This window comes from Carettochelys insculpta, chromosome 2, assembly GCF_033958435.1.
Source record: "Carettochelys insculpta isolate YL-2023 chromosome 2, ASM3395843v1, whole genome shotgun sequence".
Lineage (NCBI taxonomy): Eukaryota > Metazoa > Chordata > Testudines > Carettochelyidae > Carettochelys > Carettochelys insculpta.
This window is the reverse complement of record NC_134138.1, coordinates 77,799,880-77,821,956: the sequence shown is the minus strand read 5'-3', so window position 1 is coordinate 77,821,956 and position 22,077 is coordinate 77,799,880. Positions and strand designations below refer to the sequence as shown.

Genomic DNA, 22,077 nt, shown 5'->3' with positions numbered 1-22,077 from the left:
TAAAGCACTTTAAAGTCTCCTGATGAACAAAGCTATGTGAGCGCTAAATTTTATTATTCTACGATTGATAACACGTTGCTTTTTAGTGAATAGGAGTTTATGGATGGCAGATTTCCTCCATTTGTATACCTTGCATGACCCAGCTGTTCAGTAGCTGCATTCTTCATGGGGTAAAATCTTCCCACACACTGATGTCAGGAAGAGACAATAGGAGATCTCTTGCTGCTCTCAGATGGCTGAGAAGAGGGTTCATGCACGGTAATCTTTACAGTTCTGCTGTAATGTTTTCTCTCAGGTAATTATACCACATCCTTCATAACGTGATCTGACCTGCTTCGCAGCATAGGCACAGAGGGGGTTTTGTGAGTGAGTCAATCCCTTATATAGTTCAAGTGGCAGATAAACTGCATGGTAGGATGGGGGCCACAAGCCAACTGGAGAAGCCATTGCAGCCTGTTCTGAGAGTTGTGTATACCTCTGAGCTGGGAAGATTTCATGCCTCTAACCCCTGTGCAGTATTTACAAGCCAAACCTGTCTGTTTGCCTGTTAAGCAGGGACAGGGTTTCCTCTACAATTAGAAATAGTTCACTATGAGCAGTCATCATACTGCAATGTTATCTGTAGACTGCGTGACACTAAATCCTCTTTTTAAAATGAGCATGTACATTTGCATCATTGTGGACGTCTAACACTGAGGTTCCACCTATATGATATGTGCATATTTTCACTCAAGGCACGAAAATAGCTATGTTTAACCTCTTTGGCAAAAGACCACTCTTTCCATTTTCTACAGTGTGTCTCTGAATTCTTCCTACTTAAATATCATGTTCTAAATTTTATTAAACAGTAACATCCAGCTGATTCTGAAGCACGTCACTCTTGTTCTTTTCTATATCATATAATTTACTGCACCACTGTTGTCTTAGTCTTGGAGTAATATGCCCTAGTAAGAAAACAAACATACTGAGTGAACAGGAAAAGCTGGAAAAGTTAAATGAGAAGATGACGTTCTCCTATGAATACTCTCTGTCAATTTAAACTGCAATTCCCCCTGTTTATGTTTGCTGAAGATCTCATTTAAGTAGTCTTTAAAGATGAAATGCCATTTAATTGTCTTTTTTCCTTCAACATTGGCTTATCTATTAGCGAAAAAAACTCCTGTGCAAAATAAATAATGTCCTTCTACAAAAGGAAAACAAATTTGCAAATCTGTCGTATTACAAATAACAGTAATACCCGTGGAGACAGGGAACTCCAAATATTTGCAATCAAGTTAATATTGGAGCTTTAGTTGTTTCAACATCTATCAAAACGTGCCAACTCAGGGGGCCAAGGATGGACAGGATTAAGGGATTTGCTTCAACACAGAGCCAATTAGGGATAATGTACTTTATTAAGCTTCACTACTTGAAGTTATTACAGCTTTACAAGGTACAAATTAGCAAGGAAAAAGAACAGCAGGACAATGTACTCAACCAGATAAGAGGAACTTTGGAAAGCTTATGTACCTTTCTACCACAGGGAGTCTGGGTCCCAAAGTGCTTCACACCAGGCCACAGAGAACGTGGCTCCAGTTGGGAGGAGTCTGGGGCACCTCTCAGGCTGAAATTGCCTGGTGAAACTCAGCTAGCGGCAGGTTTCCCAAGTTTTTATCTCTTAGTTGTTTACTGGGTGTGCACATATTGGCTGAATGTCACTTTCAGCATTCTCACGAGGCTGAAGCCAAGATAGCCCTACTTACTAGTTTCCTAGTTTCCCAGCTCGGATGCAGGGGTCAGGGAAGATATGGCTATCTGGTGTTTATGTTAGCAGGATTTATATCTGTGACAGGTTGTAATATGAGGATGGGAATTAGATTGTAATCCAAGAATGGAAGTTTCCACTCTTGATCTCCAAGGCCCACAGACTACTTTTTTCAGGCCTTTAAGCCTGCAGGCAGGCTGCTGGCATGTTATTTGACATGACCTCAGTGTAAGAAAGGCTCGTGGAATTCCAGCCCCTCCCCTAGGTCTGAACAAAAGAACAACATACACTTTAGAGTGAAAAAGTGCTCTGACGGGGCAGGTTCTAACAGCAGAAAATAAATTCTGGCCTTCCCCCAGGCTTGAATGCTCACAGGGCCCCTATTCACCAATGTTTCCTACGAAATCTTAAGCTCGGGCCTGTTTCTAAGCTTCCAATTGTCCTACTGAAACAACTTATGTACTTAAAATTAGGCTCCTTTAAGGGTTGCAAACACTCTGAGATTGACCAGGAATCTCCTAGAATCAACATCAATCTCCTGGTGACTGTTAAAAGCAACCCTAGAGATTTTCACAGAATATGTTAAGAAAATGATATTATATCGCATTGAGAAAAATGTCTCCCAGTCAGAATTGGTAATGCTATTCCCTTCCTTCAGGAGCTACCTATCCCAGAATCTTCCCATGCAGGGGGCTTCTTCTGTCTCACTCGTAGTCGGGGTGCAGTAAGGAACCACACAACTAAACGAACCAGGAATAATTAACATTCAGCTAACTGTTTGTCTTTGTCTGAGGGCTTGGTTGTAGGCAATGAATCACATGTGTTCTGGATGAAAGCTGGAGGCAGGTGGGTAAGTATAGTGGTCAGTACGTTTCTGGTGTAGTGTGGTGGTTATGTGACCATCACTTATTTGCACTGCAGTGGTTCAGGATGTGGATCTCTTGAGTGGAGTGGTCTGGGCAGAGATTGATAGTGTGGTTTAAATTGTTGAAATTTCAATGGAATTCAAGAGTCTCCTTCAGGTGGGTCCTGATGAGGAAGATGTCTTCAATGTACTGCCAGTAAAGGAATGGCATTTGGGGATGAGAGCCAAGAAAACATTGTTCTAAGTTCACCTTAAAACTATGCACTATGAGGCCACATGGGTACCTTTAGCAGTGCCACTGACTTGAAGGTATTGAAAAATTCCACATGGATTCTCACCTTCTTATCACTTTTTGAATTAGCACTGATGTAACACTCTAGTCTGTGTATCCTTTCACTTCATGCATCTAACAAAGTGAGTGGCAACTCATGAAATTGTATGCTTAAAAATTTTTTTAGTCTTTGAGGTGCCATTGGATACCTTCTTGTTTTTGTGGAAGCAAATTAACATGGCTACCTCTCTGAAACCTGCATCATCTCTGTTACTTCAAGAGGATCTAATGCAGAAGCAATATCTTCTCCACAGTGAAAGATGACTTCAAATCCTTCTTATATTTTAAGAAGAAAATAAAAAAGAAAGTCCTTGGGGTTCAGGTATTTAGTGCTACAGCAGCATTAGTTCTGATCACATTAAATGAATGGAATAAGCAGTATAAAAATTAATTTATTCCAAAACTGCTCCTTTTAAGAATTTCTAAAGTGTCTAATGTTTCTCTATAGTCTTTTACCAAAATCACATTCTATCACATCATTCAAAATAGGGGTACTGGCTAAACATGGGTAGCTTCATTGTCATTTTTAATCCAGGTACAGATTTTAAGTGTTATGCTAATAAATACTATATATATCTGGAGAGATGAGATTAGTTTAGATATTGACGGTGACTTTTGTAACAAGGGAAGGTAAAGTAAAATATGTAAGAAGCTGCTATTGTTTTAAATACAGATATGACTCTACATTACTGAAGCTGATTGAGAAAAGAAAAAGCTAATGGAAATATACCCAATGTAGCCATCAACAAATTTTCTGATCCAAAGTCCATTAAAACCAATGGAGAGACGTTCACTGACTTCATTGGATCAGTCCTCAATGTCAAAAACATAAATTTTGGAGTGAAATAGTGCTTATTTACCCATAGAATTACTATCAAACAGTGGATCGTAGAATCAGAGAAATGTAGTGATGGAATGGTCCGTGACAATCCATCAAACCCTGTACTCGCACTGTGACAAGACCAAGTAAACCTAATTCATGGGTTTGTCCAACTTTTTGAAAACGGTTCCTGGCTATGTCTACACTACATGATCTTTCAAAAGGCAATCTTCTGGAAGACACCTTCTGGAAGATCACCTTTTGAAAGAGTGCGTCTACACACACAAGGGGGATTGAGCTTTTGAGCTGCTCATTTGAAAAGCTGATCTACACTTTCAAATGAGCGTATCCACATGGTCCTGTCCACTCTTTTGAAAGAACGGAGCAGAAAACATCACAGACGGTGTTGCAAGCCTGCCAAGCCCTTCTGGGACCCTCCTCCAGATGCTCCCTTAAAGGCCCCATCCCAAACACCCCCACCCTGCACACTCTGAGACCTGCTGAGCTGTCCACAGCACAACAGACCCTGTGCAGGGACAAGACTCACAGCAGAGATCTCCATGGATCCCCAGTAGCTCCCCGAAGGGGAATTCCTAGACACTGTGGTCCACCTGGTGGCCACAGTGCTTGTTGCCAACCTCCAGTTCCTCCAGCTGCGGGCCTGCAGGCCTCCTCTTCAGGGCCACACCTGGCCCCCTTTCCCTAGGCGATCCACAGTCTGTGGAGCTATCCCACCAGCTCTGAGTGGTGGGACTGGCTTGTGATGGGGGAGTGGGACAATGATTCCTGGCTCCTGAACTTCTGCATGACCAAGCAGACGTTTCTGGAGCTGTGCCATTGGCTGGCCCTCACCCTTCAGCACCAGAACACCCGCATGCTGCCCGCTCTCCCTCTGGAGAAGCAGGTCTCCATCAGTATCTGGAAGCTGGCCACCCTGGACAGCTACCGTCCATAGGGCACCAGTTCCAGGTGGGCAAGACAACCATCAGAGCCATCCTCGTGGAGGTAAGGAATGCTTGGGTCTGATACCCACCACAGAGAGGGGCTCACGGGCAATGTGCCTGCCATCCTGGGGGAATGCTGTGCTCTCTACAATATTATAGAGGGTAAACACGAGCCATTCATGCAGGGATGGGCTACTGAGGCTGGCTCTGGCTATGAGCAGCTGCTCTGTGCCTCATATTGCCAGGCCCACCAGGATGGGGTGCATGTCATGGATGCCCTCTGGGAGGCCTTCGCTCAGGGGCCACAGTGACCCTCCCACAGACCCCCTCCACCAGAACCTCCCTGCACACTGATCTCTCACCACTCCCCCACCATGCCCCCCCACATCCATCCCCTCTCTTCTCCCCCACCATTCACAAGGGACATGGGGGGTGGTGAAAAATAAACTCTTAAATGGAATATAAGAATGGAATGAATAAGACAAATTGTACAAGAAACTACATACAATGGAGAATGGGGAATGGGGAACAATATATAATGTGGGGTCCTGAGAGGGGGCCTTAGTCCTCTGTGGGGGTAGGGGTCCATGAGCCACACCAGCTGTGGGAGCCTGTATCACCTCAGGACTGGGGTCCCTGTTGGGGCTGGGATGGGGCTGGGACCACAGGAAGGTAGGGGTGTGGGAAGCATTCAGCAGCCTTGGGCTCAGGGCATGAGGAAGACTGGGGAAGGGTGGATGGTTCAGCATATCAAACCCTGGTAATGATCATGGTGGCTTTGAAGGAGGTCAGGTGGGAGCAGGGCAGTGAAGACAGTGGCTGCAAGAGGGATCTGGCGGGGGCCCTGGGGGTGGCAGTGGGCAGAACAGAGGGAGACTGGGGCAGCCAGTCAGTCATGGCCCTGGTGAGGGTTTGGAGGGCCACTGCCACCTCACCCCAGGCCCCCCATCACTAGCCTATGTCAACCAGATCCAGTGTCAGCCACTCCCTCAGAATTGTGTTCTGCTCCCACCTGGCAGCCATGTGGGCAGTAGCCTCCTCCTCATGGTGGTGATGGCATGGCCTTCTGGCATGGGACTGCCTGGGAGCCAGAGGTAGTGTGCCCAGGCCCCCTCTGCAGCTTCTGTGAGGTCCCCCAGCCTCTGGATGGTGAAGCTGTAGGGACATAAAGGGAGAAGGATAATCTATTAGTCCCACAGCCTAGCCCCCGGGGCTATGTCCCCAACACCTCATAGTCACCCCATGCCCCGCTGCTGTCCACTGGCCCAATGGTCTGGTTCCCAGGTGCTGAGGGGTCTCCATGTGGGTGGGGCATGTGCCATATGTGGTCCAGCCACCATCCATCCCCTCCCCAGGGGTGTGGCTGGTGATGCTGTCCACAGAAGCGGATGCTGAGTGCCATGCATGGCTGTCTGCCCAGCCTTGGAGACGCAGCTGTGAGGGGTGTGTCTAGACTCAGGCCAGCAGCTGTGTTGAAGGTGGGCACCCACTTCCCATGCCCCTTGAGGAACTCAAAAAAGGCCATGGTGGATTGTGCCAGGTTCAGTGACACAGATGGGAGGGCAGTCTCAAGCACCCCTTTCATGGACCCATCATCTTCAGATGTCAGGTCCAGCTCCTGCTCCTGATCCTGGAGATGGTATGGACCGAGGGTCCATGCACATGTTCCAGCTATGGCTCAGGATCAAGCTTGGGCCCTTCAGTGTTCAGCACTGTGATGGGGCAGAGGGTTCTATTTCTTTAGCCCCCTGGAGGTGGTTGAGTTCTTCATACTGGGGGCAGCTGATGGGCCCTGCCCCCGAGTGGCCAGTCACATCTCTGGTTTTGCTTTTTAGGAATAAGGATCATTCGAAGACTGCGGGGGTCCTTCTAAAAGGCCACTGTCTACAAGGGCAGCACGCAATTCAAGTGGCACTTTTGAATAGCTGTGACTGCCATTATGCTAATGAGGAACTGCATATTCATGGCAGTGCCTCATTGGCATCTTCTGACTTCGCTCATTCCCATGCTCCTTCCGAAAGGAAGGGGCTAGTGTAGAGGTAGCCTTAGAATGAGACGTTTTCCTCTAATATCTAACTTAAATCTCCTTTGCTGCACTTTATGACCATTCTATATATATTTTCCCTCTTTTTGAAATTAACTGTTGAGAAGATTTCACAAATAATGTGTGCATTACCTGCCAAATTTGAAGGATGACTAAAACTATGCAGGGAAAAAGCAAATGTGTTTCATTTGTCAAAAGGTGGGTGCATTTCGTTCAATAATTTGGTAGGTGACAGCTGGTGTCCATCGACAAATGGAGATTTCTTGGTGTGCTGAGTTATACTTCCTGTGATTGGTCTCACAGTACGTAGTGCCAGTGTAATTCCCTTCCAGCTGCTTTTAAGAAAATAGTGGGTTCTGGTTATCCAGGCTCTGTAGGTTGGGTTTTAATGAGTCTGGCATTTCAGTTAAAAGGAAGGAAAGGAAGATGAGTTTACATATGTCATGCTCTTAGGTATATAATCAATATCTCTACTAAATACCTTCCATAATCAACTATATTGTGTTAATATGAGACTGTGAACTATTAGTGGCCTGTAAGCAGATAAGCTGAAAGTGTCCACTCACTCATTCTAACCCACCGGCTCTCAAACTGCAACATATGGCTGCTTTGCAGGCGGACTGTGAGGCTTGGGGCTTGTCTCCCACACGCTGGGGGGAGTCTGTGATGCTGCTCCAGCCCCACAGTGCCCTCTCCGAGCCACAAGGTTCTTGCCCAGCTCCAGTTTCCTCCTGAAGGCAGGGGGAAGTCCCAAGCCCTGCAGGCTGGATCTACCACTCAGCATGCTGCTGCTCCTCATCCCCCGCTGGGGGAACACACTGCCAGAAGCCACTCACAGGATGATTTTCCTGCTGCTCCAGTGGGACGGATTTCAGCACCTGGAAGCGGCAGCGGTAAGTGCTCCCCCTTGTGGCCAGCCACTGGACCCCCTCCCCCTCCTGCCCAACTCCCTCAACCCGTTTGTTCCTGCACCCCCTCCTGCTCAGCCCTCTCACTCCCGGCCTGCTCCTGCACTCTCCCTTGTGCCTGCAACTTGCCCCACACCAGTCATACTACCCCAGCCTGCCTCTGCACCTTCCCTGCCTTCCATAGCTCCCACTGTCAGTCCTCTCCTGCACCCTCCCTCCCAGCCCGCTCCAGTACCTACCTCCCAACTAGACCCAGCATCCCAGGCCCATCCCACTCCCTGACAGCCCCTCTCACATGCTGAGCCCCTCATTTTTGGCCTCATCCCAGAGCTTGGGGGCCGTACAAAACCTACTAACCCCAGGACCCCAAAAGGGTCTGGCATGTGGGAAATTGGGTACTCCCTGCTTCCTCTTGCCCCCCACATCCTCTGCCTTGGGTCTGGAGTGCCAGGGCAGCGAGGGATCTCAGCTGGGGGGCACATCCGTAAAGGTTGAGGGGAGGCTGCTCCCTCTACTTATTTTTCTTTAGCTCAGTGGCCCCTGACCCAAAAATGTTCCCTATCCCTTCCATAAATAAAGACAACGTTGAAATTATTTTTGGATATAAATTAACATTTTACTTTATTTTAACCAAAGTTTGGTAAACAAACATAATAAAGTACTTTAGCTGTTAAATTATTTATTTTGTTTATTAATATTTCCTTTCTTACTGGTTATATACGACCTCATGTTATAGCACAAGCACCCTAATATGAATAATTTAGCATTTAAGTTATTTAGAGATAAACAAAGACACTTTGTCATCATTGGTGGCTGGCTGGTAGTCTAAGGAAAGGTTTGCACTGAGTAGAGTGGCCCACAGGCCAAAATGTTTGAAAATCACTGTCCTAGACACATTACTGCAGGAACAGAACACACAAGACATCACTGCATATAAGTTGTTTTACATGAGAGATACATATTTTACATGGAAACCCAATACCTACAGCAGACAATGAAATAACAGCTCAAACAGAATCCTTATACACGGGAATTTCTTCTGTGTAAGGATTTCACCTCTAGTAGTCTGAGAAGTTGCACTGCTGAAATTGTCCACTAGAAATCACTGACATAACCATGTTTCCTTTATTTAGGTTCAAATGCCCTCACCCTCAGAGAATTATTTTTTTTTCTTTTAGGAAGTGATTCTTTGTGTGACACAGAATATGCCTGTCCTAGGACTGTGTCCCCAACACAAGACAAAGGCTGGCAGGTTTAAGCACTAGCGATATGCCTCCCCTAATCCACATTTGGCATGGAAACTTGGCCACACTGAGTGAACTTGGTCAGTGTTTTGTCACTGATTTGACTACAGCTAGGATTTCTCTGGTTTTCTGTCTTGTAGGCTATACTACCTGCCACACTGCTTTTGTGCATGGTAGAACCGTGGGAAATTGAGATCTTATCCACCACTGTCATGAAAATGCACTCCTGACACACACTAATTGAGCAAAAAATAATTTCCTAATATTATTAGGAATTTACATTAGAATATTAGTAAAATAGTAACCATAACAATCATATTAGCTTCTTTAAACACTACCTTTCAAATACCCTGAAGTACTTGTATGCTATAGTGTCATGAAAATTAATTAATCAATCAATCACTTAATTAATTAATTAACTTGATAACATTTAGAAGACTCTTAAAAAATCAAAAGATAATGCATCTGAGGATTAGATAACACAAAAAGTTATTACCTACAGTCAGAATAATATAAATGTAACACCATCTTCAATGGCTCAGAAATAAAAACTTTTCAAATGAAGCTGCCTTTAAGTGAATATTGTATATTACCACACAATTTCAGGTACCTGTATTCATGATTACTTCTGACAATAGATGAAATTATACAGTATCTCATAAAATCTTGTTCAGAGTTATTCAATTTAAAAATAAAGCAGATTAGACATCAGTCTCATTTAATCACATTTAGAAAATATTTAAACAAAAGTGGGCCATTCAAAACAAAGGAAAGAGAGTATTAAAGAGAAGCTGCAATTCTGTCTGCTCTAATAAACACCTACTAAAAGATTATCTCTGACCTTTCACGTACTGGTTGTAGAAAGCAGTAATAAACCTTTGCTACATTAGCTCAAAGAAAAAAAGGTAAAATAAATGTTAAGCTATTTGTTACAAGGAATCTGAACTTTGGTGCTTTCAACTTTCTTTAACAAAACATTTTGTATTTTCCTATAATTATGATTTCTCACAATAAAATGAAAGATCCAGCTAAATCTGATGAGAGTAGATGAAAGCATATTCATTTAATCTACCTTATGTACATCTATGTTTAGTAAAAAAAAGTTATGAGAAGATGAACCTGCTGTTCTAGAGTTGCAAAGGTTTCATCAATTTCACCAGCAAAACAACTGAAATCTTGAGTAAACCCACTGGATCCTGTGTCATTTAGATGCACTGCATTACACTGGCTGTATTTCTACATGTTTTCACATAGCCCTAGTGTATGAAATACAATTTAACTTGTAACACAAAAAGAAAATAATCTGAAGAAAAGGTTTCACATTAGAAATTATAAGATTTATGCTGAAAATTAACGTAATTATTGGGAAAATAATCTGAAATGGCATTGTGCTGTTGATATTTAATCTCTCATGATTTGGAAACTTTTTTGGATGATAAAATTAATTCTGTGTTGCACTACAGGTATATTTGCTACATTAGTCATACTTCAAAGGTACTTTTTTTAAAAAAAACCTTCCTCCAAACCCTACACACTGACGAGCCCTTGACAGATGAAATGTCACACATTATACAACAGACAGGTGTGTGAGGGTCTATCTTCCTTATGTATTCATGACAAGAGCTATGTTAAGAGAATAATAACCATAGCTGTCAAAAATCACACCTCTAAAGCAAGACAAATGTAAAGTAAGTAAACCCTAGTGAACACAATGATAACAAAAGAGGAATGAAAAGGGTAAATTAAGGCTTACTTTCATGATTGTGATAAATGAGCACCTGCTGTCATCCATGTAGCAGTGCTGCTAGAGCACATCACATGAAGACACATTAGCTTATAGGCATTTTGTCAACAAAACCCTGCAGTCTACACATAGCCATAGTGAAATTCTGTGGCATCAGCCCTACCTGGAGATATAGGAATAGAAGAAGCTGGGCCTTCTCACTGCACTGGGTGCTTCCTCAGGGACCTCGTGAGCACCATAAGGCATTAAATGAACTACCGATCCCTACGAAAAGAGATTATCTTTTCAGGTTCTTCTGTTATTTTTAGTTCCACTAATTTTCATGAGGTGCATGTAGATTTTGCTGCATGACACTGCATTTTGGAATATCTGTTTTGATAAAGCAAAGCAGGCATATTCTCATAAGCAGCCAACATTTTGAGAACTGATTTTTATAAATATTCCATTGGGCTTCTTTTTCTTGTGTGACAAGTATTTTGTTGTGCTTTAATTGGCAAGTGACATGCTCATAATCTCTCTCTCAAGACAGAATGGCAAATGTATTTATTGACAGACATTTGGAGATACTTGACAATCACTGCTGGTTTTGCTAAGAACATTGCTTTTTGGCAATGTATACCAAATTAGCCATAATTCTTTCTTTTAAAAAATAACACTATAGACAGAACTAAGTTGCTTTCAGATAGCAATGTCTGTGGAGAGCTGGAAGTCTGTGCTTGAGTTCAGGGAGGTGATCTACAGGCACAAAGCTCTTTCATGCTAAAGGCGGGTAGCAACGAGATCTCTCACATACCTGGGGAACTTCACAGTTCTTGTTAAGAGTTCCTTTCTCCTTGATTTTTTTTCCTGAATCATGCCTCAATCTTTATAATGTATATTTTGATTGATTCTTTCATTAAAATGCACAAAGCAATGTGTTGTGACCTCAACATATCATGAGCTGAATTCCGCAATTAAAGAAACATACACGATTAGGATAAAAAGAGATCTCTGCAGATCATTTAATCCAACCCCTCTGTTCAAAGCAGATCCAAACCAAATATAAACCATTTGACCTACAGCCCTTTTAACTCAACACAACCAAACTTCCATATAAAATGTCCATGTTGATGCATTGCTTCTAGCCATTTATGCTTCAGATCAATTCTTATAAACTGAGGTGAACTCAAACTCCTACTCCATACAGATCAAAACTTCAAGAGACTTTGTTACTAGCTGTATCATCTCTATAAAGAGCCAAAATAATTATTTGAATATCTTCAAATTTTGAGAAAGTTTGGATCCAGATGATAATTTTGCTATTGGCTCTACTGGGAATTAAAGTCTCAAATCATCCATCTAATATTGCCTATTCCATTACCCTGTTGTAATCCCTTGCTAGATAACATCCAATGCTTAGATATGGGGAGAAGCAAAAGGCATGCTGGATAAGGAAGAAACTGCATGGTCTAGGAACAATTTTAATCACATATAAGAATCTCTATGATAAAATTGTATTCAGGTTTCCATTGGGCAAAACTGTAGTGCACCAGACATTGCCCTGAACCATAAGCACTAACTTCCGTTGTGGTCAAGGGGTTGCTCAGTCCCCACTCTGCCCCAATCCCCCCCTCGATCCGTCTCCACTTCAGCCCTTCCTTTGAGCCTCTGCCCCACTTTTTACACTGTATCCCCAAGCATGCCACACCCTGCCTCCTCTTATCTCCAGAGGCATTCTGAACACCACAGGACAGCTGATTTGTGGTGAGCAGGAGGTGCTGAGAGGGAGGGGTGAGTAGATTAGTTGGGCTGCCACCAGGAGAGAGATGCAGCAAGGAAGGGAAGCTTGGTTGCAGGTGGGTGCTGAGCACACACTAATTTTTCTCCATGGGTGCTTCAGCCCTCAAGCACAGGTGGAGTTAGTGCACATGGACTGAACACAAGACAATGCAGAGCCATGATGCTTCTCAAGACTGAGCAATTCCTATGACTTCTCAACACTGTACCAACTCTCCCCGGAGCAGTCAATGCACTCTGGCTCCTTTCCTTCTTTTGAGACCATGAGCAAATCTGCGTGCTCACCAAGCTTAGCTGTGAAAAGCCTTTGCATAGGTTGGGTGCATGTGCAGGGCTAGAGAGAATGAAAATGCTCCTTGCAGGGGCCCAATGCTTCATGCTGTGGAAAAGCCAGTCATTCTCTGGCCTTCAGGCAACAGATAAGCATTTCTGCATTCTGCACAAAGGGCAAATCACATAGGCCCACGGGTATTATTTGACTCAGCCACCTCCAATAATTGAAACTGCTCTTCAACATCTTTCTGGCTGATGCAATTAAAATCCTTAATCATGCTACACCTGCTTAGTGAAATTATCATCTCCAGTGCATCCTAGCAATGAAAGAGCACTCCTGGCACTGCAGGTCTACATGCTGCATTGGTGTGAGCAACACACAATGCCATGTTGCCAATTGATTAAATAAGTCCTTCTTCAAATACAAACAGTTGCAGGAGGAACTGACAGATGTATATTTTCTTCTGGGACTTACGCAACCATCTGGTCTTGTGATTTCCAGATGGAAGTTTCAAATCAAAGTTGTCTCTTTGAGTTTTAAAGATATGTCAGAGATCTTTATTTTCTTTTTATATTTGTGAGCTGAAGTGTCCCCAGAATTTAAAATTATTGCTGACTAATGACAATTGAGTTTATTAGATAGTAACATGCATTTTATGTGTATTAAATCTCCAAAACATTCGCTTAATGCATCCATCCTATCAAAAGCCATTGCTTGATTAATGAAAAGAAGCTATTCAAAGAAGTGTGGAGAACATCAGATTTCAACAGCTCATAGCAAACTATGAGACAATTGAGCCATAAAATTGTTTTCAGTCCTGCTTTTCACTTTATACTCCTCTGAACAACTTGTTTGAAGACCTTATTGTAAAGTTGGGCGAGGACATGTATACTAGGACTAAGGACACCAAAAAGTCTAAAGACAGAAGTTACAATACAAGAGATGGCAAAAGCTCAAATAGACAACACCAAGCAAAACAAACAAGACATGTATTTTACTAAAAAGAGGCTAAAACTTCTGGGGGCCATACGCACTCCTGACTGAAACAGTTAAAACATGGTTGAGTTGCCATAATGGTGGTAATATTTCATAAGTTGAAAGAATTGTTGACACTTCACATAAAACTGAGAAATAGACATTTTCTAGTTAAACTGGAAGGGTGACACCAGGGTTGAATTTGGCCCATTCTTTCTAAACAAAAGCATGGTTTCCCAGAGTCTGACGGTCTAGGATTAAGGTCTCTGTAGAAGAACAACAACAATAGCAGCAAAAACATGATGAAATCCAGGCAGGGACAAACAACTGTATTTCTAGTGCAATATATATGAGCTTTGGACATAACCTTGAAGTCCTAGACCCTGCATAGAAACTAAGAGGCAAAATTTGAGCTCTAACCAATCTGAGAGATGTACAAGACTTAGGAAGGGCTTGCAGGAAGGTAATTGTCACAGAGTCTCACTTCATCCGCTGTCACACACTGCCACTGTCTCAATTCTCCTTCCTCCACAAACAAATATCCACAGATATTTATGTGCCAACAATGCCCTGTCACTATGTACATTGGACAAATGGGGTGAAACCTTTGCCAAAGAATAAATGGACACAGAGCAGACATCAGGAATCTCAATACACACGAACCGATCAGCGAACTCAATAATGGAGTGAGCCATTCTTTTAAGGACCTGAGAATTTGTGTCCTAGAACAAAGAATTTAAAAACTGACTACAGCGAGAAATTTGGTATGAACAGAGACATCATTTACCTTACTCATTAATGTGGGCACAGCCAGTGTGGCATGACCACGACAGTGTTGCAAGTCATGGCCGGCATGCGCCCTGTGCACAATCAAGACTTTGCCACCCAATCAAAACCCGACATACCAGCATGCCTTAACAACACCCTCCCCGCCTAAAGGAGCTAAGGGCTTAGTCACATATGCAGAAGCAAGGCCACCACCTCATCAAGAAATAAACAGGCTCCTAGAAAGGACAACTCCTAAAAAAGGACACAGTGCACTGACATTGACCCAGTGGGTTGCTTCCGTGTCCAAACCTTGAAAAAAGGTTGACTCCCCCGTCCCAAACTGGAGACATGTGTACCTTGACAAGTCTGTTGGCCAGCCCAAATTGCTTGTCCCTCCCGCCAAAACTCCAGACCCTTTTGGCCAGATGTTGGTGTGGGCTCTGCTCACCATCTGCAGTTTGGTAACCGCCCCATAAGGACAGGCTTTCCCCTGTCCATCACCCAGCATTGCGTTGAGAAAGATGGCTAGAGGGCACTAGGTATTTCCTCTTAATTCCTCTCATAACATTGATTAAACCATCATTAACAAAGATTTTTACGCTCACTGACTGTCTCATCTCTGTCTGCTACTCATCCAGCTAACACCCTTTACACCTTGAACAATTACAAGGACTGCTTCCCTTCCTTTGATGCTCAAAATGATCTCAGGCACGACACTTAATATCCCCGCTCCCTTCACTACCCTCCTTCAGTCCTACATACTTGATTTGTCAGTTTTTAGAGTAATGACCTGTAACTCCAAAACAACGGTGCTATTTTTCCTCTTACTTAGCAGAAAAACACAGTAGAGAGTCATCCTGCAATAAAATCCATTGTAACAAATTATTACTAGATAAAACAGGCAAACCTGCAAAGCTGAAAATAGAACTTGGTCTTTTGTCTCCAAGGCTATGTTTTCAATCACCTGCACTATGGAAAACCTTTCATAATCTCTCTAAATTCCTATCAATGGACCAACTACTCAAACAACGTTATACACAACTGAAAGACAGAGTTACTCACTTTGTGCACTAATGATGAGTCTTCAGGATGTGTGAATCAATGCGTGCTGTGCTGTAGGTATATGCACACTGAACTTCTAATTGAAGATTTTTGGTAGCACTGTCCACTGAGCCTGCACATGTGCTTTCCCTCCCTGGTGGTCTCCCTCACAGCTATCTAGCACCACACAGGTGAACCCTCTCCTGCAGTTCTTCCTCAGCATCAAAGCTGTCTGGAAACTTCCAAAGTAGAAAGGAGGAGGGCAGTTTGTGAGGCACCCGGAGGGGAGCACATCTCAAAGAACTATCAGTATTGCACAAGGTTTGTGACTTCCTCTTCTCTGAGTGATGTTGCCATGAGTGCTCCACTCTTGGTGACTCCTAAGCAGTACCCAGCATTGGAGGCTGGGAATTTGGTGTGGAGTCTGTTACCACAGAGATAGTCAAAGATGGCATACTGGCTAAATCCTGTGTGACTGTGTAATGTTCTGTGGAAGTGTGGGCAGAAGCCCATGTTCCTGCTCTACAGATTTTTAAGACAAGGACTTCTTTAAGGAATGTGACCAAGGCAGAAACTGACCTTGTGAAGTGTGTATGGATCTTGACAGTGGCAGTAGGCTGTGCCCTTAATAATAGCAATTATTGCAATGAGACACCCGTTTGGATAGTCTTGAGAAGATATCACAGAGCCTTTGAATCTTTCTGTGAATGGCATAAAGTGCCTAGTGGCTTTTTTTTAAAATCCTTAGTCCTGTGCAAGTAGAATGTTAGCATTCTTCCAACATAAGGCACATGCAAAATCATCTCCCTGTTGTCACGAAGTGGTTTCAGGGGGAAAAAAAGCCCAGGGAGATGGATCTGCTGAATCATATGGAAAGTACAGAGAAAGTAAATAGAAACTTGGGATATGGACTTAGAATCACATAGGCTGTGGCTACACTAGCTCCTCTTTTTTGAGGGGCTATGGTAATCAGCTACTTCAACAGATGCTAATGAGGTGCTTCCATGAATATGTAGTGCCTCATTAGCACACTGGTGGCCATGCGTGCTTCAAAAGTGACAGTTTCAAAATGCACGTCGCCCATGTAGCCGAGGGCCTTTTGAAATGACTCCCCCCACTGGATTTCAAAAGCCCCTTCTTCCCAAAACCAAATGGAAAGGAGGGGCTAGTGTAACCACAGCCTTAGTGCTTTTGGTTTTTTTTAAGACTCTGAATGGTGTGTGTGCCATCAAGGCCACTCATTATCCTATATGCCTAGCTGCACAATCTGCAGGGCGGGGGCAGGGAGGTGATGGACCAACCCATTCTTTTGAGAGAGCAGAAGTAGGCCATAGATTAACTGGAGGACTTACTGCCATCTGTGTCAGGTAATGGCACCAGATTTGTCAAAACCAGCAGGGGCAATCAGAATAACTCTAAGTTTGTCTCACCGAATTTTCATTATAACCTTGACTAGAAGTGAAAACTGGGACAAGGCAATCAAGGGGTCCAAATCCTATAGGAGGATGAGGAAATCTGCAAAAGAATGTTCCCCAAGGCCTTTTCTGAAGTAGTAACAAAGACATCTATTGTTCTGGCAATTAGTGAAGAAATCCATAGTCAAAATTCCCCGTGGGGTGAATATATGTCAAAGCACCTCTGAGTTCATCTACTTGTGTCTGTGAGAAAAATTCTGACTATCTCAGCTGTCAAACTCTGTATCCCTGATAGACAGACAAAGGAATGAGCACTTTATGATGGACACACAGATTCCAAAGTTTGAGTGCACACCTGCAAAGGGAGGGAGGTGTTACACCCCCAAAGTGAATTATGTAAGACACACAAGTCTTATCATCCATCATGATGTATGTGTAGGTTCTCATGATGAAAGGCAGAAAGTGCACACAGGCTTTCCTGCTGTCCCTTAGCACCAGAAGAGTGATATGGAGTGATATCATATGCTATTTGCCCTGAACCTTGTGGCTGTATAGGTGAGGTCCCTAGCATATTAGAGAGGCATTTATCTCAATGTGGTGAGTCTGTATAGCAAAGGAATGCTCTCACTTTCATTGCATTGAGATTGGTGCTGATAAACTTTGGTTGCAATATACAGGTTAGTGTACTGCTACAGTGGAAAGAACCCTGGAGAATATGCTGGGTGGTGCATTCTGTATTAATAATGGTCCTGCCCAAAGATAAACCATAAGAATCACCTGTATGGTGTTGTGTTGAGATATGGAAGCAGACATCTTCTAGGTCCAGGGACAGAAATCAGTCTCCTTGCTCTATACCCAGAATAATGGCTGCTAGCATGATTCTCTTGAACACCTGTACCTTTCTATTATTTGTTTAATGGTCTTAGATCTAGACAGAGTCTTCATCCTTCCTTTACCTCAGGTATCAGAAAACAGAAGTAATATCCCTTGCTTCTGGCTTCTTCAATCTCTAAGCCTAACACATGATATATTTCTTGATGAAGTAGTACCCTGAATCAGCATGGTGAAGGAGGGTTGGAATGGGGCCAGGAACTGAATGATGTAACTCTTTTCCTCCAAGTTCCATCTGTCAAAGGTGATATTTTCACAACTGCTGTGGAAAAGGGCCAGGGGACGTTTAAGGGTTCTGATAAGTGTGTAGGTCATGGCTGATGTTGCAAGGTGTAATTGTTTTAGTCCTCCACCAACTCTTCAAAAGTACTTACAAGATGCAGTTTGAGAGGTCATGGATTGGGGTCGAGACAATGTTACAAGGACCTCTTTGTCTTATCTTTCCCAGACTAGGCAAACCCAATTCTTTCAATCTTCCTCATAGGTCATGTCTCCATCACCAGTTAGCCTATTAATTGGCCCTTTCTATGATGTGCCTGAAATTGTTCCTTTTGTGCCTCCAGTAAATGTTCCAAGATGTATTGGATTTCCCATAATAAAATCATATTTGGCCATCACAGTTTGGTAGTCCAGGACTCTAAGCTGTAACACCACTGACCAATATGCTATCCTATCAAGCACGATCATGTGGGGTTGACTTGACAGGATGTTGCTTAATTTATGCATTAATAGCATCCTCTAAAAAGGCGTTAGGCTGAGGATTTTGAAACACGAAGCCTGCCTCTTTGGGATGGATAGAGTGTTTTTTGATTTTTTGTTGTTGTTTTTTGTTTGCTCTTTTGTTTTCTGTGAGGCTTTATTAGTGGCTCATGTGATGGAGGCTGGTGTCTGCCAGATGACTGTTAGGATCCAGAATCACCTTGTTAATTGCAATGGCAATCCTGGGTGAGGAGGAGGTATGCAGAATATCCATGAATTTGTGATGTGTAAATACTGTAAGAGAATCTGCAGCTCATCTGACATCCGATCAGAAATATTCAGAAAGTTCTTAAAATCATCACCTAGTGATGGAAGGAGGGGAGACAGTACATCTTCAGATGGGGCAGATGAGAAGTTTACTGGAAATGTAGCTTCACTTTCGAGTCCTTCTTCCTTTTCTGAAAAAAAGGTTTTCCTTTGCTGGCTCATAGGGTACTCATTCCAAAGAGGCCTGCTTCAGCTGAGTGGGGTGTGCAGATATAACCACTCTAGGATTTTCATAACAAAACTTAGTCAGCATGCAAAAAGACATGGCATGAGGGATCTGCTGCCTCAGAATAAGCAGCATGTCAAACAGTGATAATGAGGCAAAGGTAAGAGCAGAGAGAGAATGCACCATGTGGTAGGGCTCAAATTTGTCCTCCAATTAAACTTACTTTAATGGCTTTTGTGTTTTATCACATTCATAAATTTTACGGTCTTGAACTGATCTGTTACCTAGGGTATGTCTACAACACTACGACTGGAGATGTGACTGCAGAATATATAAACACACTGAGATGGCTTTGATATGGCTGGCTTAACTAACAATTGCAATGAGACCATGGCAACACATGCAGCAGCACAGGCTGATGCAACAGACAACTTCCACTTGGGACTAGGTTAAGTGCTGTATTGGCTAGCTAGGGCTGCTGCAGCAGCTTCACCACAGCATTTTCTTACAGATAAATAGATGAATGCTAGCTTAGGTATGTCTACACATGTAAGATGGATGTACCCAGAGAATGAGCAAACATTGGCTATGTCTACACGTGAAGCCAACATCGAAATAGCTTATTTCGATGTAGCAACATCGAAATAGGCTATTTCGATGAATAACGTCTACACGTCCTCCAGGGCTGGCAACGTCGATGTTCAACTTCGACGTTGCGCGGCACCACATCAAAATAGGCGCAGCGAGGGTACGTCTACACGCCAAAGTAGCACACATCGAAATAAGGGTGCCAGGCACAGCTGCAGACAGGGTCACAGGGCGGACTCAACAGCAAGCCGCTCCCTTAAAGGGCCCCTCCCAGACACAGTTGCACTAAACAACACAAGATACACAGAGCCAACAACTGATTGCAGACCCTGTGCATGCAGCATGGATCCCCAGCTGCTGCAGCAGCAGCCAGAAACCCTGGGCTAAGGGCTGCTGCCCACGGTGACCATAGAGCCCCGCAGGGGCTGGAGAGAGAGCATCTCTCAACCCCCCAGCTGATGGCCACCATGGAGGACCCGGCAATTTCGACGTTGCGGGACGCGGATTGTCTACATGGTCCCTACTTCGACGTTGAACGTCGAAGTAGGGCGCTATTCCGATCCCCTCATGAGGTTAGCGACTTCGACGTCTCGCCGCCTAACGTCGAAGTTAACTTCGAAATAGCGCCCGACGCGTGTAGCCACGACGGGCGCTATGTCGAAGTTAGTGCCGCTACTTCGAAGTAGCGTGCACGTGCAGACACAGCTATAATGATGAAGAATGTTCCCACATGGGAATTCCTAGTATTTCCTGCATCACAAAAAGTGTTTCAAATCGTTCAGCATTCTGACATGTTTATGTTTTTAAATAATTAGAAGTAGTGTATGCCCTCTTCCCCATCCACAACCAAGTTAGAGCTGTTCTGCCTCTTGTTGCCTTGGCCAGTGCTGAACCAAGTCACCTGCGTCAAGATATTCAAGTGCACCCCCTAAGGATGCGATTCAAACTCAAGAGGAGTGTACATGCAGAGATGGGGCAGAGAGCAACACTGCAAATTCAAGTTAGATAAGTTTCCTCTGCTACTGTAAATTGCATTTGTTAAGTGATTTATCGAACGGACCCTGCTGATTTAAATCAGTTGTGACATTCGATCTCAGTCTATGTCATGTTTCCTTAAATTGTTCAGTGAAGCTGAGTTGACATTCAGTGTATAATGGGAGCATATTGTTTACACTTGTTAATGTTGCCTCAGACCTCTTTACCTGAGATTAGCTCATGTTTATTCCTAGAAGCTCCCAAAGCACACATAGATGGAGGTACCGCCAACTTTCATTTCCTTTACCACCAAAACAAAAGCAGCAGAGGAGCAGATAGCGGGTTCCCAGCTATCCAACATCACCGCTGGGAGAATCAGGCTTTCTTTTACTTTCAACAACATCAGGCACGCAGAAAAGGGCTGCCTGCACCAGGGAGATAAGGGGGAGGTGGGTTACAGGTGTATGGTATGCAACTAGATTAGCATTTTATGGACAAAAGTATCGTGCCAACCTGATTGCTTGTCTCCATCCCTGAGTCGTTGAAATCAAGTGACAAAAAGACACCTTAGTGTTGGTCCCACTCTTGTGCCAGGATTCAGGTCTCCCACCATGGGAGCAGGCCACAAGCCAATATTCAGAGGTGACAATAAAACAGCCTAGAAAAAGAATCGAGATAAAACATTACAAACACAGAGGTAGACTAGTATTTTGTTTTAGGCTCATTTTCTTTGGAATGTAGGTGTTTTTACAGAGGTAGCAAATAATTAAAAACCTTGTTGGAAAGTCAAAACAGACACAGTGATTTCTTATCACCAGGATTCTTATGATCTCATATCCTTCAAAAATGTTACTGATATCATCACTGCTGTATTTTAGAAACAAATCTGAATGTTTAATAGCAATGGGCTCACTAGGAAACTTCACAGAGTTAAGCTTTCAGCGGTATCTGAAATACAGTTACAAATATAGATTGGAGTGAGTAGGTCCAGCTCTGACCCAACATAAGCTTCCTCTATGAAGACCAAACACAATGGCTATGTCTACACTAGGACACTAAGGCTGCGTCTACACGTGCACGCTACTTCGAAGTAGCGGCACCAACTTCGAAATAGCGCCCGTCACGTCTACACGCGTCGGGCGCTATTTTGAAGTTAACTTCGACGTTAGGCGGCGAGAAGTCGAAGCCGCTAACCTCATGAGGAGATAGGAATAGCGCCCTACTTCGACGTTCAACGTCGAAGTAGGGACAGTGTAGACGATCCGCGTCCCGCAACGTCGAAATTGCTGGGTCCTCCATGGCGGCCATCAGCTGGGGGGTTGAGAGATGCTCTCTCTCCAGCCCCTGCGGGGCTCTATGGTCACTGTGGGCAGCAGCCCTTAGCCCAGGGCTTCTGGCTGCTTCTGCGGCAGCTGGGGATCTATGCTGCAGGCACAGGGTCTGCAACCAGTTGTCAGCTCTGTGTATCTTGTGTTGTTTAGTGCAACTGTGTCTGGGAGGGGCCCTTTAAGGGAGCGGCTTGCTGTTGAGTCCGCCCT

The 22,077-nt window shown here is 43.8% G+C and overlaps 1 protein-coding gene across 1 annotated transcript in view; it reads right to left on the bottom strand.

Annotated features, from left to right (window-relative positions):
• Positions 1 to 22,077, bottom strand: part of PXDNL (peroxidasin like) — a 66,152-nt gene that overhangs the window by 32,425 nt on the left and 11,650 nt on the right. The window contains 1 exon segment of the mRNA XM_074985447.1: positions 21,053 to 21,197. Within this exon segment, the coding sequence (XP_074841548.1) occupies positions 21,053 to 21,197 (145 nt within the window).